Source organism: Pyrus communis, chromosome 14 (genome assembly GCF_963583255.1).
Source record: "Pyrus communis chromosome 14, drPyrComm1.1, whole genome shotgun sequence".
Lineage (NCBI taxonomy): Eukaryota > Viridiplantae > Streptophyta > Magnoliopsida > Rosales > Rosaceae > Pyrus > Pyrus communis.
Genome location: NC_084816.1, coordinates 630911 through 648695, shown reverse-complemented (window position 1 = coordinate 648695; position 17785 = coordinate 630911). Strand labels below are relative to the sequence as shown.

At 36.9% G+C, this 17785-nt stretch overlaps 2 protein-coding genes and 1 pseudogene across 4 annotated transcripts; 2 read left to right on the top strand and 1 right to left on the bottom strand.

Annotated features, from left to right (window-relative positions):
• Positions 1-1524: 1524 nt before the first annotated feature.
• On the top strand, positions 1525-3924 carry LOC137715552 (uncharacterized; annotated as a pseudogene).
• Positions 3925-9301: 5377 nt separating this feature from the next.
• On the bottom strand, positions 9302-13399 carry LOC137716041 (uncharacterized). Of its 3 annotated transcripts, none has more exons than XM_068455432.1 (8): positions 12902-13399; positions 12430-12535; positions 12009-12101; positions 11719-11914; positions 11257-11435; positions 10690-10901; positions 10290-10450; positions 9302-9673 (listed from the first exon to the last, which is right to left on the bottom strand). In XM_068455432.1, the coding sequence occupies exons 1-8, from the start codon at positions 13233-13235 to the stop codon at positions 9506-9508; spliced, it is 1449 nt and encodes a 482-aa protein (XP_068311533.1). In that variant the 5' UTR covers positions 13236-13399; the 3' UTR covers positions 9302-9505. The 3 variants fall into 3 exon arrangements, with proteins under 3 accessions (XP_068311533.1, XP_068311536.1, XP_068311534.1); XM_068455435.1 differs by having other exon boundaries at positions 10389-10450; XM_068455433.1 differs by having other exon boundaries at positions 11257-11423.
• A 2967-nt stretch (positions 13400-16366) lies between these two features.
• Positions 16367-17452, top strand: LOC137715465 (non-specific lipid transfer protein GPI-anchored 6-like). Its single transcript, XM_068454807.1, has 3 exons — positions 16367-16797; positions 16911-17012; positions 17137-17452. Exons 1-3 carry the CDS (start codon positions 16455-16457, stop codon positions 17271-17273), a joined length of 582 nt encoding a protein of 193 aa, XP_068310908.1. The 5' UTR covers positions 16367-16454; the 3' UTR covers positions 17274-17452.
• Positions 17453-17785: the final 333 nt, after the last annotated feature.

The following is a 17785-nucleotide window of genomic DNA, read 5'->3' as shown; positions in this document are numbered from 1 at the left end:
GCTTCCTTCTTCACCAGCATCATTGTGAAGGCAGAATTGTCTGCCTCCAAACAATATTAGAAATATAAAGTAAGTTGTCTTCTTATTTCCTAATTCTTTTACTCATATAATTATAATATGAATGAAAGATTTTGTTTGGGGCCGGGCATAAGCTTAGTTAAGTACTATCTAATCACGGATGGATGAAAATGGTCACGGGTCCAGGATTTTACTCCAAATTAATTATCACGAGTTTCGATTCCAAAACTAAATACGTAAAAAATGATTTTGAGTGAAACAAATTAGAGAAATATTTAATAATTTTGTGTTTTCGCCTTCTGGTTTTGAGATTGATACTGCAACTCATCCTCCAGCCAACTGAAAGATCCCAACTTTCTCTTGTGTGGTTCCAGATCTGTCTAAAACATAGAACACAAATGGAAGAAAAATTAAAAAAGAAAAAGGATTACCATATTTTACTTTTAAGTAGCATGTACTAATTCAACGATTATGAAACATACAATCACCATAATTCACATCCTACGTAATGTATGGATATATAAGAGTTACATATAAGTTATCATATCGGTGTCTCTTTACTGTGGTAATTTGCTAACTCAACAATTTTGATATATACAATCATTGTAATATTTACATTCTATGTACGATAAAGAGTTTCAGAAATTACCACATCGGTGTATCGTTGCTTCGAAAGTCTTACTAATTAATTGAATACATACAATCACCGTAGATTTTACGTATAATCAAGAGATACAAAAGTTACCACACCAGTGTCACTTTTCTCCAGATTATTTTTGGAGGGTGGGGTGGTTTTGTTGCAACGACAGTATTTCAGTTCATTTAGGTATCGTTTGGTATGCAGACGGGACGGGACGGAACGGAACGGGACGGGACGGGACGGGACAGGACGGAACGGAACGGGACGGGACGGGACAGGACGGAACGGAACAGTGCGGGAGCAAAGATGCCCTCGGATGGAAACAAGGAGGAAGAAGAAGGAGACGGAGAGGTTATAATTTTGTGTTCCACGGATGTGGAACGAGTCGTTCCAGGGGGGTGAAGTGGAACGAAAATTCACCCAAAACTCGTCCCGTGGAACAGCTCGTTCCACCCGTTTTAGGCGCACCAAACATGGGACGGAACGCCTTGTCTCACTCTGTTCCGTCCCGTCCCACGTACCAAACGGTTTGGATAAATGGTAGGGCACTAGTGCTGGAGATGAGTCCATTATTTCTTCTAGTTTTAGATGCGTTATTTTATTGCACTATGTGACAAGTGATAGCCATTTCAGGACAAAACATGTCCTTCACATAATTCACTTGTGAAGCCTCCAATGAGATCACTTTATACCAGATGCTTGCATAAATAACAATTACTGCCACTCCACCACCCAACTACTTCTCAAATTGCATAAAAACCAAAAGGGCAGCCAAGAAAAAGCACAAAACCTACAAATAGCACCCCATTTCTTCTCTCTCTCTCTCTCTCTCCCCTCGCCGATCTCTCCGTTCTTTCTGCACTACAATGAGTAACTCAAAGAATGTGAGTGTGCAGGCACTCTCATGCACCTTGTTGTTGATATTCCTAGTTGGTTTTGGCAGCTGCAACATAGACCAAGATAAGGCAGAATGTGCAGACCAACTAGTAGGGCTTGCCCCCCGCCTTCCGTACGTCGGCGGTGATGCCAAAAGTCCAACCATAGACTGTTGCAGTGGGATTAAAGTAGTGGTACAGAAGAGCAAGAAATGCCTCTGTGTCCTAATTAAGGACCGCGATGATCCAAAACTCGGCCTCAAGATCAATGCCACTCTTGCCTTAAACCTTCCCAGTTCCTGCCATGTACCTATCAACATATCAAGATGTGTTGGTAAGTAGATATATACGAACTGAAGTATATATACTAGTTAGTTTAATTTTTCTAGAAATGTACATGATTATATATATAACACTAGTTTGATCATTTTCAACGTTGGTGGTGGATTCAGATCTTTTGAATTTGCCATCAAACTCTCCAGACGCGAAGATGTTCCGGGATTATGAAAACAAGACTGAGGCTAGAAGCCGCACTACTGCCCCTATATCCAGCGGTATTATAACAAATTTACTCCAGAATTTTAACCTATTTTTTATGGTAATTAGTTTTTTAGAATTTAACAGCTCTTTATCTAGTAATATATGTTTATTTTACTTGGTTTTATGTTAATTATTATAGGGAACTCTACAAGCAGTGGTGCAGTAGCTCAAGTGATGGTGGGAGCCTGGGAAAGAGCTTGATGGGAATAGAGATGCTCTTTGGGAGTTTACTGTCGTTCTTATCCCGCACAAGGTTAGGCCTAGATTATCAGCTTTCAGTAATACCATTTTGGAAGTATATTAGTTTCTACGGTTTCAAGCAATAGCCAATTGGCAAGTTGTGAACTTTAAGCAATACCCAATTGGCAATTTGTGAACTTTGAGCTTACCCAATTGGCAATTTGTGAAATTTGAGCTTACCCAAATGACAATTTGTGAACTTTAAGCTTACCCAATTGGCAATTTGTGAACTTTGAGCTTACCCAATTGGCAATTTCTGAACTTTAAGCATATCCAATTGGTGTTTTATCAGTTTGTTGAGTTTATATAAGTGCTTTTTTATAGTTAGGAGTTGTGCTTTGTGTTTCAGTTTTGGCGCCATTGGTTCCAGTTATTGGGCAAAGAGCTGTGTTGGGATTATCCGGCTATGTGATTAATAACATTGGCTTCGTGTTTGCGGCATTTTATTTATACAGGTGAGCTAGTTAGGATTTTCATAATTTCAATTCGATTCGGAAAAGGTTTATCCGGACTATAACTATTTGGCATCTTCAAGTGTGTTTCTTTCCGGCAATAATTAGAGCTTGTCTGCCACCTTAATGAGGCCCTTATTCTCTGAAATTGGATTTTGTCAATAATTAAAAGGAAAGAATGTAGATACATATCAGAATGAAGTTTCGAGAATGGGGAGCTATAAATATCAACCTGGATCCAATTGGCTGCCCTTGATTATTTTACTTTGACTTTTCGATTGGTTTAAAACTTTTGATTACTTGTCTTTCCCTTGTCACTTGAACAGGCTTTCAGTTGTCATCTTGAAGGACCAAGAAGCAGCAGTGAGGGCTTCGATTTTGTTTTGCTTCAATCCAGCTTCTATATTCTATTCATCAATGTAATTTTCCCTTTTCTTTTGTTTCTTTCTTGTTGGTACCTATGATATTGCATCAGGCTGAGGTTTTCATCTGCTTTATACTGCAGATATTCAGAGACTTTGTTCCCTTTTTTCAGTTGGAGGATTGTACCATCTAATATCTGGAAAAGATGTCATTGCTGTTCTTTGGTTTGCTCTTTTGGGATTTTCAAGGTCCAATGGAGGGCTTAATGCTGGTTATTTCTGTTTTCAGACTATGCATCAGGCCTATGATGCTGTTTTCTTGAGAAAGCATCTTTTGTAGGTTTCAATTTTTTATTTTACATATGATTTTAAGTTGATACATATGAAAGATTAAGCTTCAGTATCCTGATTATCAATAATTTATTTTGCCTACTCGGTTCCACGAAAGTAGACTTTCATTCAGCAAACCATACCACTCCATACCATGTAGACGTGGTTAGAATATTCTTGTACAGCATCAAAGGAAAACAGAACATGTCAATTATGTAGCACAAAGCAATTTGTTGGTTTATACTTATCAAAAAGATGATCGCTTAGTTATTTTCATTTCTGTGGCAGTTGGTATTGCAGGCTGTTGTTGGTGGAGCTCTGCGCTGTATATGTATATTTGTTCCTTTTATTGCATTTCAAGCATATGGATACAACAATCTCTGTCTTGGACATCTTCCATCCGATATGAGGCCCTGGTGCAGTGCAAGGGTACCATTGTTGTACAATTATATTCAAAGTCACTATTGGTATGTGATCTTTAACCACCAATGCTTGTTCATCAGACTAATACCTTTTTTTCAGGTTTAGCTAAACGTTCACAATCATTACTGTCAATTGTTATAGAGCAGTGTTACAAAAAAAGTCCTTGTCCTGCGGATTATTGGAAAAGCATCGCTAAATAGTAAGAAAGGATAGTCTATTATGTATAAATGCAAATTAGTATTTGATTTTGCAAGAAATGGTAATTGGGCTAGCTCTATATACATCTGTACTGTTTCATCTAGTTATAGTTATACCGTGCAAATAAACGATAAATGTAAAAAAATTGGAATAAAATAGAGATATATTCATAGTTGGTGGTTTACGTTCATGCCAGGGGAGTAGGTTTCTTGAGATACTTCCAAGTTAAACAGTTGCCAAACTTTCTGCTGGCGTCGCCAATATTGTCTCTGGCACTTTGCTCAATCGTCCATTACGCGAAGTCAAATCCTGAAAATTTCTTGTCTTTGGGTTTCGGTGCTCCTCCTGAGGATAAAGATTCTGCTGCTGTGCTATTTTCCCTAGCAGAATACTCCTCCAGAAGTCAGGGTTTTACTTTTAAACAGCCATTGCTTTGTGATTTGACATATTATTACTGTCATTGCTTTATAGCTTATTCTGTTGACATATGTGAAGCAAGTAAATCAATCGTTTAGCATAAATCAATATGTGCACATGCATCCAATTGTTTTATTATGCATGACCTAATCAGTATTTTTGGAATATTGCTTCTCTTCCATTCATGCTGGCTTTCAACAGCGTGTAATCAATCGTTTGCAAATGTAACAGAAAATAGCACAAGGAAGCAAGTGAACAAAGATGGTCCTGCCTTACTCTCAGAAGAACATAAAGTATTAGCAAAGCAATGATACTTGTCTCTTACTGTGCTTCCATGTATTCTACATTTGGGATTTATGGCAGCCACCTCATTTTTTGTCATGCATGTGCAGGTTTGATTTTATTCCCTTTTAAAGTTCTTTATCTTGCCAAGAAAATTTAAGCTAGGAGATTTGAGAAATATAGAATACTAAATTTCAGCTCCATGAAATTATGGTTGTCAGTAATTCTCTGACTTGATCAATATAATTTTGCCAATTTTTCGGGTTTATATTTGGATTCTGATGTTAAAACAAAAGAGATTCGATCATCACTGGTATCATGATTTATTTTATCTTTCATTGGAAAAATCAAGCTAGAGGGAATCAGTTGCTTGTTTCCTCTTGTAATTGACAAATTGTTTCAGGGACGAAAAGCTTGATAGATGAAGATTAACCAATTATGTAAAGATTAATCATGCTCAAGTTTTACAGTTTGAATAGAACTGACTCACCAGAAACTCTGAACACGCTACGGAATATCTTATTGAGTAGTTGCTGCAGAAACGCCTTCATTTTTTTTTCTGGAAAGAAGAGAAGGGGAGATGGGTTTTGTAGTGAAGCAACTTCTTCATTATCCTTTTATAGGATAACAGTTTGGACATTTTGGTAATTTAACTTTTTATAGGATTTGGACATTTTGGTAAAACTATTTATAGGATATGAGAGTGGACATTTTGGTAAAACTTTTTATAGGATATGGGAGTGGATATGAGAGTGGACTAGGGCTGGGCACGGGCCGGGCCGGGCCCAATTTTGAAGGGACCGGACCGGACCTAGGTTCAAAGAGAACGGGGCGGGCCGGGCCGGGGATTACATTTTCTAATATAAGAACCGGACATTACCCGGCCCGGTTGAAACGGGCCGGTTCGAGCCGGGTCCACGGGTCCTTTTTTTTTTCTTTTTTTTTTTGGTTGTTTGAAAAAAAAAAAAAATTTGTACGGATTGCAGATTGCAATCTGCACAAAAACTGCACAGATTGCAATCTGCACAAAACTGCACAGATTGCAAACTGCACATATTGCAAAACTGCACAGATTGCAATCTGCACAAAACTGCACAGAAAACTGCACAGATTGCACAGATTGCAATCTGCACAAAACTGCATTGCCTTGCCAAGAAACCACAAAAGTGAGAGAGAGATTGTCAGCTGTTCCCTGGAGTTCCCTTGATCACTTCACTGGGACAGTTCATATGATCATTGCCCTTAATTAATTAACTTACCAGATTAAGGGTGCACAACTTATTTTTTACCATGCATCTGAAGTGTTTGGGGGAACTCCGGGTGCCATGACAGTGATCAACATGATTGACAGCAGAAAATATATACTTGGTGACAGCAGTCGGTGCAGGACAAGGATGAGATAGATCAATAAATTGCTAGTAATTTTGGCCAACCAAGAAGGGTTTTCACCTGACATTCCCATTGGAGGTAATTCGTTTCATAAAGGTTGACAAACACCAGATTAGAAATATTGGGGATACAAGAGAAGCCATGAGATTGGGAAAAAAATGATCCTAGAAGAGGGTCAGAGGCTCGAATACCATGTAAACTTTGTGATTCACATTAATCTATATAATGCTGCTGTACGATCTTTCTATACAGGAGATACAAGAATATTATCTCATCTAGACAAATACATCTGAAGTTCAAAATACAATTCAAATAAGATTGGCTAAGCTCCTCAACAAATGAGATACGACATCCTGATCCTTTGTTTGATCAGAACTACTAGCTGCAATTTATATATGGCATAATATGTGGATTCAAATAAGTCTGAGATAGAATGCTTCACTAAGACAGAAGTGTACAATGAATAAGGCAAGTACTTACAGTGCATATTTGCTAAGATCAGTCTTACAGTCCTCCACCTGACAAACTGCACGGTTTGAAGTAGTCCCAAATTCCCAATTGTCTTTGTTTTCTTCCCGGTTTGTACTTCTTCCATAATGGGATAAGTTTGCCCGCCGAGTTTAAGATTCAGAGACGCAGCTTCATTATTCAACTCTCGGTTTTCCACAAAAACATCCCTTCTCCGTTTCTCCAATTTAAAATCATTCAAATCCCATTCCAAACCCTTTTTCCCAACCCCCTTCAAATCCGGCACCATCACACCACCAAAATTGCGAGCCTTTCCTCCGATTACAAAGCCCTCAGTGGAGCAACCAACCATGTTCCAAGTGCAAGGATCAACGGAGTTTATATCCCAACCGGCCATCACAAGCAACTCATCCTTCATATCTCTCTTCACCGACATCAATGCCGCCACTAAAACCCCACCAAAAACAAGAACATCACACACACAATTTCACCTTAATTTAAGAACTCAACAAAACCCCTAAATCTAGAAAACCCTAATTTCATTTTGAACATAAAAATGTAAACCCAGAGAACTCACTCACCGCAAATCCAACTCACCCCCAACACATTTCAACAGAGAAACCAAACTAAATCCCAAAAGAACAAAAACCCAGCTCCAAAAATCAAATAAAAACAGACCCAGATGACCATTTCAATCAAATCACAACCAAAAAACAAGCAAGATCCATGTGAAAATCGCAGCAAATGAAAGGAAGCAGAAGAAAATATTTACCTTGCTGGGTACACGAGTTATTCGACTTCATTGTTCGTCCCTTTAAGTTTGTCAGAGGGAGAGAAACTGATTTCCAGAGAGTGAGTCAGGAAAATAGATCGAAGCTTGATGATGATGGCAGCGGACGGAGGGAGGAAGATAGAAGCAAATCAGGATGAGAGAGGTATGAGTGATGATGGTAGCGGTGGTGTATGGAGCTAGGATGATCGGAGAGAGTTAGGAGGAGAGAGGTCTGAGTGAAATGAGAGGAGTCGGGAGGAGAGTTCGAGAAGACTAGGAAGAGGAAACAATTTTTCTTCTATTATTCATTCTAGAAACGGGCCGGGCCGGGGGCCCGTCCACTTCTATTTCAAGATCCGCCCCGCCCCGTTAATATGGTATACCCGAACCGCCCCGCCCCGTTTTGTGTTTAGAAATTTTGGACCCGGCCCTTACCCGCCCCAAACAACGGGTACCCGCCCCTACCCGCGGGTCCAGGACCCGTTTGCCCAGCCCTAGAGTGGACATTTTGGTAAAACTCTTTATAGGATATGAGAGTGGATATTTTGGTAATTTAACGTATATCTCAATCAAAATGTCCAAAATGTTATCCTATAAAAGGATAATGAAGAAGTTGCTTCACTACAAAACCCATCTCCCCCTCTCTTCGTTCCAGAAAAAAAAAATGAAGGCGTTTCTACAGCAACTACTCAACAAGATATTCCGTAGCGTGTTGGATAATGACCTTGACCCATCCAACTTAGATTGGGCAACAATTATTTTTGCGTATTGCTTGTCAACGGCAATTGGAATGGCTCTCTTACCCATCCAACTGCACTCCAAGCAGCTCCCTCTATCCTTTTGCTTTCTCGGTCTCGCAATCACACTCTCCTTCTCGAGCATCTTGGTTAGCAAGTTCATTCAGAACTCCAAATGCCCACGAATCATAGTTCATCTCTTCCATTATTTCGGTGTCTTCTTTGGGGTGATCGCCTTCTTCATTTCCATCACAATCCCATTTCCCCTCTGGTTCAAGTGTACTGCCTCTGTCATCTACGCGGCCTCATGCCTTGTAATACTTTTTTGTCACCACTACTATAACTGATCAGATTTATCTAGCAAGAATTATGTTATGAACCCAATTTGTAATTGAGGTTTATGGTTTAATTTAACAGTTAAGTTAGTTGTAATTGAGGGTTTTGAATATTACTCGTATGTACGTGTATTCTAGAATTAAGACAGTTTGTAAACTACATGAACTAAATCCGATGAAATTGAAATGATGTGGGTGAATCTTGTTGGAAAATATTAGCATCTAGATTTATTTTAGGGAGTTTTAACGAAAAATTTATGGTACTGTTCATTTTAACGAAAAACCACATTTTTACACTAAAAAGTCAAACCTGATACTATTTACTTTACCCTTTATTTTGTTCTTGTGGTTAAAACTTAAAATTTTCAATTTTTTTTCATTACTTTTCCTTTTATTTTAAGAGTAGCCATTTGTACCATCACATGTACTAGAGTTCACCAACTCATGTGACTACAAATAAATAATAAGAGTAATATTTTTGTTATTTTAATGTTTGATATTTTGGGCCTAACCCATTAGTACTAGGATTTCATTTCCTTGCTTATTAGGCCGACACATGTGAATACAAATAAATTATAAGAATAACATTTTTGTTATTTTAATGTTGGGTATTTTGGACCTAACTCGTTAGTATTAGGGTTTCCTTTTTTTGCCTATTAGGGTTAGGCCAGTATTCTACATTTATATGGTACTTTGTAACTCTGTAGAATAACAAGTTAGTCATGATGTAATATCTTGAAGTTTTATAGCCATTTCGACAATTTTGTTTGTTTAATAATATTCTTATCATTTATAAAAACTATATATATATATATATCATGCGGAAAAGAACAAAACTGTCGCCTCTTCGGGACCGACAGTCGCGCGATGCTTATACACAGAGGCAAGCAACTAAAATACTAAGCCGTGGGACTCCCCAAACAATAGAAGAATATCCTTCAGTATGCAAATTCAATCTGAGACACTGTGAAAGGCACAAACTCTTCGATAGAAAAGCTCTCAGCTGAGACTCCTTGCTGTAAAACTATCAAGTGAAAGGATAGAAGTTCGAAAAGAGCAAACTGCCTAGAAGAATGTACGCAGCAGAGTATGCCCAAACTATACATCCCCATCTCTTACCAGTACCACGAGATTTCATTATATACGACGCAAACCAATAGAGTGGAGGGCTGAAGGATAAGAAACGAGTAGCAACCTGTCAAACATGAAGCATTCAAAGTTATGATATCAATTTTCCAAATACAAACCTTGCCAGAAAAATAACATAATAATAACAGTAAAGAGCACAAGCTAAAAACCAAGATGGTAATCACTAATCTATTATGCCATTCTGATCGCAAGGCAGCATCTTCACACCATCTTTGGAAGAAAACTTTACGCGTCATCTAACTAAGTGAAAAGTTTTAGTGTTGGTGCATACAAATTTGGAAATACATGCATAGTTCGGAGTTATTGGTGAGTCAGTTCTATTCATAATGCAACACTTCAGCATGATTAATCTTTACATGATTGGTTAATCTTCATCTATCAAGCTTTTCATCCCTGAAACAATTTGTCAATTACAAGGGGAAACAAGCAACTGAAAGATAAAATAAATCATGATGCCAGTGATGATCAAATTTCTTCTGTTTTAACATCAGAATCCAAATATAAACCCAAAAAATTGACAAAATTATATTGATCAAGTCGAAGAGAATTACTGAAAACCATAATTTCATGAAGCTGAAAATTAGTATTCTATATTTCTCAAATACTCCTAGCTTAAATATTTTTGGCAAAATAAAGAACTTTAGGAGGGAATAAAATTAAACCTGCACATGCATGACAAAAAATGCGGTGGCTGCCATAAATCCCAAATGTAGAATACATGGAAGCACAGTAACAGACAAGTATCCTTGCTTTGCTGATACCTTATGTTCTTCTGGGAGTAAAGCAGGACCATCTTTGTTCACTTGCTTCCTTGTGCGATTTTCTGTTACATTTGCAAACGATTGATTACAGAGTGTTGAAAGCCAGCATGAATGGATGAGAAACAATATTCCAAAAATACTGATTAGGTCATGCATAATAAAAAAATTGGATGCATGTGCACATATTGATTTATGCTAAACAATTGATTTACTAGCTTCATATATGTCAACAGAATAAGCCATAAAGCAATGAAAGTAATAATATGTCAATCACAAAGCAATGGCTGTTTAAAAGTAATACCCTGACTTCTGGAGGAGTATGCTGCTAGAGAAAAGAGCACAGCAGCAGAATCTTTATCCTCAGGAGGAGCACGAAAACCCAAAGAGAAGAACTTTTCAGGCTTTGACTTCGCGTAATGGACAATTGAGCAAAGAGCGAGAGACAATATTGGTGAAGCCAGCAGAAAGTTTGGCAACTGTTTAACTTGGAAATATCTCAAGAAACCTACTCCCCTGGCATGAAGGTAAACCATCAACTATGAATATCTTTCTATTTATTCCAATTTTTTATATTTATCCTGTATAACTATAAGTATAACAAGATGAAACAGTACAGATGTATATAGAGCTAATCCAATTACCATTCCTTAAAAAGTCAAATATTAATTTGTATCTTATACACAATAGACTATCCTTTATTACTATTTATTAATGATTTTCCAATAATCAGGAGAACAAGGACTCTTTTCGTAACATTGCTCTTCAACAACAATTGACAGTAATGATTGTGAACCTTTAGCTAGACACAAAAAAAAAAAAAAAAGGTGTTAATCTGATGAACAAGCATTGGTGATTAAAGATCACATACCAATAGTGACTCTGAATATAATTGTACAACAAAGGGACTCTTGCTTTGCACCAGGGCCTCATATCGGACGGAAGATGTCCAAGACAGAGATTGTTGTATCCGTATGCTTGAAATGCAATAAAAGGAACAAATATACATATGCAGCGCAGAGCTCCACCAACAACAGCCTGCAATGCCAACTGCCACAGAAATTAAAATTACTAAGCAGTCATCCGCTTGATAAGTATAAATCAATAAATTGCGTTGTGCTACATAATTGACATGTTCTGTTTTCTTTGATATTGTATAATAATATTCTAACTGCATCTACATGGTATGGAGTTGTATGATTTGCTGAATGAAAGTCCACTTTTATGGAACTGAGTAGGCAAAATAAATTATTGATAATCATGATACCGAAGCTTAATCTTTCATATGTATCAGCTTAAAATCATAAATAAAAGAAAAAAAATTGAAACCTACAAAAGGACGCTTTCTCAAGAAAACAGCATCATAGGCCTGATGCATAGTCTGAAAACAGAAATAACCAGCATTAAGCACTCCATTGGACCTTGAAAATCCTGAAAGAGCAAACCAAAGAACAGCAATGACATCTTTTCCAGATATTAGATGGTACAATCCTCCAACTGAAAAAAGGGCGAACAATGTCTCCGAATATCTGCAGTATAAAGCAGATGAAAACATCAGCCTGATGCCATATCATAGGTATCATAGGTACCAACTAGAAAGAAACAAAAGAAAAGGGAAATTACATTGATGAATAGAATATGGAAGCTGGATTGAAGCAAAACAAAACTGAAGCCCTCACTGCTGCTTCTTGGTCCTTCAAAATGACAACTGAAAGCCTGTTAAAGTGACAAGGGAAAGACTTAAGTAATCAAAAGTGTTAAACCAATCAAAAAGTCAATGTAAAACAATCAAGGGCAGCCAATTGGATCCAGGTTGATAATACTATAGCTCCTTATTCTCTAAAACTTCATTCTGATATATATCTACAATCTTTCCTTTTAATTATTGATAAAATCCAATTTCAGAGAATAAGGGCCTCATTAAGGTGGCAGACAAGATCTAATTATTGCTGGAATGAAACACAATTGAAGATGCCAAATGGTTATAGTCCGGATAAAGCTTTTCCGAATCGAATTGAAATTATGAAAATCCTAACTAGCTCACCTGTATAAATAAACTGCCGCAAACACGAAGCCAATGTTATTAATGACATAGCCGGATAATCCCAACACAGCTCTTTGCCCAATAACTGGAACCAATGGCGCCAAAACTGAAACACAAAGCACAACTGCTAATTACAAAAAAAGCACTTATTCAAACTCAACAAACTGATACAATCACCAATTGGGTATGCTTAAAGTTCAGAAATTGCCAATTGGGTAAGCTCAAAGTTCACAAATTGCCAATTGGGCAAGCTCAAAGTTCACAAATTGCCAATTGGGTAAGCTTAAATTTCAAAATATGTCATTTTGGTAAGCTCAAGTTTCACAAATTTCAAATTGGGAAAGCTCAAAGTTCACAAATCGCCAATTGGGTATTGCTTAAAGTTCACAAATTGCAAATTAGGTATTGCTTGAAACCGTAGAACTAACAATTCCAAAATGGCATTACTGAAAGCTGATAATCTGAGCCTAACCTGTGCGGGATAAGAACGACATGCAAAGAGGAAGAAGGGGGAAGAAAGCGTAGATCTGCTCGTACTCGTAGCCACACTCTGCAATCCGAACAAAGTAGACACTGTCCCATACAATGCTGGACTCGATAGCCAAACCCAGGGAATGAAAGAGAACGTTTTTTTGTGAGGGGATGGTAGATAGGCAATCGGGATTGATGGAGGCGGAGGTGTCGTAGGAGGACAAGAGAGTCCGCCATAGGAGGATAAGAGTCAGGACTAGGAGTCTGGACTGGATTGCTGATCTGATCACTGTGGCTTCATGGTGGAGTTTCGGTGAGAATTTGGTCGGAGGCATTTGGGTTTGGTTACAGAACTCCTATCCGCTCGGAGAAGAGGGGCAGAAATGATCGGGGTTCTATGCAATTTCACGGACACCGCTAATTTACAGTTGCATATTCTAAGAACATCAAATGCTCGCAATGGGTTGCTACGCCTCCATTCCAGCTAAATCCACATGTAAAGTCGGATCCTTTTGGTGATTTTATTTGAGTAAATGGTAGTAATCCTCAATTTTAACTTAATTGAAGCAACAGTTCATCAATTAAAAATTCATTATCATTAGTCTATCAACCCATCAAAACATGCAACAATTGTTCCTCAGCTAAAAATTCATTACCAGGCAATGATCTCTCAACTTTAATCTAATTGGAAAAATGGTTCCTCAATTTTAACCCATTTGTAAAAATGATCCTTCCAAGCTAACTCATTTTGACAAAATTTTGACGAAGTTGACAAAAATGATTATAGCTACATGTTTTGATGAGTGGACCAATGGTTTTAGTTGAAGAATCATTGCTTCAATTTAATTAAAGTTAAGGAACTATTGTTATAATTTACTCAATTTATTTCTAAGATTTTACTGTTTCGATTCGATCACGTTGAAAATTTCATCTGAGTCCTCTTTATTTGGTCTATTTCCTTTTTCTAAGCTCCACGAAATTGAAATAATAGAAAGAGAGAGGGTTGTTTGTTTGCTTAATTAGATTTTGAGTTTCGCTAATTGCTCTTAAGTATAATGTGTGATTTATAACTAACACCTATGTGCTGGTGTGGTCTGGTTATATGGTTTACTACCTGTTTTTGTGATCCACGCGCATGACCTAAATATTGATCGAGAGAGTGATCCATTAGTCTACCTTAAACTAGAAGTCTATGTCCATACATTATTTGCCTTTAAACTTTGCAGGAAAAAGTAATATGCAAATGCATATTTAATTAGGAATGTGATATCTACACTCTTCATTTTACTTCTTACACACCTTTTTAATTTTTAACCATCGAATCAGATGAATTGAAAATGATTAATGGACAGAAATTATCAAGGAGTGTGCGAAAAGTAAAATGGAGTGTGTGGATAGCACACCTCTTTAATTATACAACTTTACCTAATCTTTGTCCATACATTATAAATTGTTGAACTAATCTTTGTCCATACGTTATAAATTGTTGAATTTTATGTTCATCTCCTCGGGTGGTGTTAGCCATAATATCTTTGAGGGATAAAGGATTATCATGTCCCTGCCATCTTAAGTTTGTACATGATAATTCTTTTTTTTTTTTTTCCTTTTTGCTACGAACTTGAGATGCAGGACATTAAAATATTCTAAAATGTCAATAAAGTTTTTCGTTTTGCAAGAATAACTTAAAATAAAATTAAAGAAGTGTGCGAAAGGTTCTTGAATTTTTATCATTGGATTCCTTTATAAGTATTTATCCTCACTCTTTTTAGACCTTATGTATAGAAAAATCACTCTAAAACAATAATCATGGTACCAATCTTGATGGACTTGTGAGATTGCACTTTTGGAATGGAAAGAAAACCAATTGGAGAATTATAAACACAACTTTTTTTTTTTTTTTTTTTTTAACATACTCTGCTTAAACTTATTTTTTTTAATTTATTTAATTGATGACAAAAAATAAAATTAAAAAAATAAGTGAAAAGCCTTAAGAATTGTGTAAAAATCAGCTCGAAACCAAATTTACTGCATCATGAGCACATTGAAATTTCTGAATAGTAAAAGCATTTTATCACATGGGGAAGAGGTGAAACCCTTGTGTCTAAAAGCAAAACAAGTCCACATGGGAAGGGAGGGGATTCTCCTGGATTCTTTCTACTAAATATATTAAATTCATTAATTTGAATTTTTGAAATTTGATTCAATAATTAAAATTATTATAACTTTTAAAAAAGCTCATGTTTTTAACCGTTGGATCAAATTTCAAAGATCAAGATTGGTGAATTTGATAGAAGAGATTTATAGACGATTCATGTCCCATGGGGGAGAGGTGAAACCCAAATTTCTGGCAGTGAAAGCTTCTTTATGGCTTCCTTCTTCACCAGCATCATTGTGAAGGCAGAATTGTCTGCCTCCAAACAATATTAGAAATATAAAGTAAGTTGTCTTCTTATTTCCTAATTCTTTTACTCATATAATTATAATATGAATGAAAGATTTTGTTTGGGGCCGGGCATAAGCTTAGTTAAGTACTGTCTAATCACGGATGGATGAAAATGGTCACGGGTCCAGGATTTTAATCCAAATCACGAGTTTCGATTCCAAAACTAAATACGTAAAAAATGATTTTGAGTGAAACAAATTAGAGAAATATTTAATAATTTTGTGTTTTCGCCTTCTGGTTTTGAGATTGATACTGCAACTCATCCTCCAGCCAACTGAAAGATCCCAACTTTCTCTTCTGTGGTTCCAGATCTGTCTAAAACATAGAACACAAATGGAAGAAAAATTAAAAAAGAAAAAAGATTACCATATTGTACTTTTAAGTAACATATACTAATTCAATGATTCTGAAACATACAATTATCGTAATTCACATCCTACATAATGTATGGATATATAAGAGTTACATATAAATTACCATATCGGTGTCTCTTTACTGTGGTAGTTTGCTAACTCAACAATTTTGATACATACAATCATTGTAATATTTACATTCTATGTACAATAAAGAGTTTCAGAAATGATCACATCGGTGTATCTTTGCTTCGAAAGTCTTACTAATTAATAGAATACATACAATCACCGTAAATTTTACGTATAATCAAGAGATACAAAAGTTACCACACCAGTGTCACTTTTCTCCAGATTATTTTTGGAGGGTGGGGTGGTTTTGTTGCAACGACAGTATTTCAGTTCATTTTAGGGTTTTGGATAAATGGTAGGGCACTAGTGCTGGAGATGAGTCCATTATTTCTTCTAGTTTTAGATGCGTTATTTTATTGCACTATGTGACAAGTGATAGCCATTTCAGGACAAAACATGTCCTTCACATAATTCACATGTGAAGCCCCTCCAATGAGATCACTTTATACCAGATGCATGCATAAATAACAATTACTGCCACTCCACCACCCAACTACTTCTCAAATTGCATAAAAACCAAAAGGGCAGCCAAGAAAAAGCACAAAACCTACAAATAGCACCCCATTTCTTCTCTCTCTCTCTCTCTCTCTCTCTCTCTCTCTCTCTTTCTCCGTTCTTTCTGCACTACAATGAGTAACTCAAAGAATGTGAGTGTGCAGGCACTCTCATGCACCTTCTTGTTGATATTCCTAGTTGGTTTTGGCAGCTGCAACATAGACCAAGATAAGGCAGAATGTGCAGACCAACTAGTAGGGCTTGCCCCCTGCCTTCCGTACGTCGGCGGTGATGCCAAAAGTCCAACCATAGACTGTTGCAGTGGGATTAAAGTAGTGGTGCAGAAGAGCAAGAAATGCCTCTGTGTCCTAATTAAGGACCGCGATGATCCAAAACTCGGCCTCAAGATCAATGCCACTCTTGCCTTAAACCTTCCCAGTTCCTGCCATGTACCTATCAACATATCAAGATGCGTTGGTAAGTACATATATATGAACTGAAATATATATAAGTTAGTTTAATTTTTCTAGAAATATACATGTTTATATATAACACTAGTTTGATCATTTCAACGTTGGTGATGGATTCAGATCTCTTGAATTTGCCATCAAACTCTCCAGACGCGAAGATGTTCCGGGATTATGAAAACAAGACTGAAGCTAGAAGCAGCACCACTGCCCCTATATCCAGCGGTATTATAACAAATTTACTCCAGAATTTTAACCTATTTTTATGGTAATTAGTTTTTTAGAATTTAACAGCTCTTTATCTAGTAATATATGTTTAATTTACTTGGTTTTATGTTAATTATTATAGGGAATTCTACAAGCAGTGGTACAGTAGCTCAAGAAAAGAGTGATGGTGGGAGCCTGGGAAAGAGCTTGATTGGAATAGAGATGCTCTTTGGGAGTTTACTGTTGTTTTATATTCCACACCTGGTGTTTTATGTTTGATATAAGACTGGCTTGTCCTTACAGCTGGTCGTTTTGTGTGTTGTGAGATCTATCTCTCTTCCTGTCTGTCATCATCTGCACTTATTTCTTTATATTAATTGGATATTATTTTGGCGTGTATGGATCAATTGGAATCATTTGAAAGTAGATTCACAACTTACAAAGTATCGAATTCATAAGTTCTCGCTGTTGTCCTCATTTTTCTACTAGGCCCCTTATCGTGGTTATATCCTGTTTGCCTTCACTTCTATTCTTTCTTTTTGGCTACCAATAAAACGTGAAGGAAAAGAAAATTGTTAAGTAGACCTCAATGTTTTCAGTCTTCCTCACTCCCTTTATCTTAAGAATAGCAACGGTGCCAACGGACGGGTCGCCAACAGGTCTCACACACACAAGTCGAATTGCCAATACTCCCCCCACTTTAGCCATCCAGAAGTAACAGGTATGGGATTTTTATCAAAAGCCCTCGGCAATGTATGTGTGTGGAACCATTCCTTATAAAGGACTTGATG

Coding starts and splice junctions, on each gene's coding strand:
- LOC137715465 (XM_068454807.1), top strand. CDS start 16,455: ATGAGTAACTCAAAGAATGTGAGTGTGCAGGCACTCTCATGCACCTTC. Junction 16,798..16,910: donor CAACATATCAAGATGCGTTG/GTAAGTACATAT, acceptor TGATGGATTCAG/ATCTCTTGAATTTGCCATCA. Junction 17,013..17,136: donor CACTGCCCCTATATCCAGCG/GTATTATAACAA, acceptor TAATTATTATAG/GGAATTCTACAAGCAGTGGT.
- LOC137716041 (XM_068455432.1), bottom strand. CDS start 13,235: ATGCCTCCGACCAAATTCTCACCGAAACTCCACCATGAAGCCACAGTG. Junction 12,102..12,429: donor GCGGCAGTTTATTTATACAG/GTGAGCTAGTTA, acceptor TCACTTTAACAG/GCTTTCAGTTGTCATTTTGA. Junction 10,902..11,256: donor TATATTCAGAGTCACTATTG/GTATGTGATCTT, acceptor CCTTCATGCCAG/GGGAGTAGGTTTCTTGAGAT.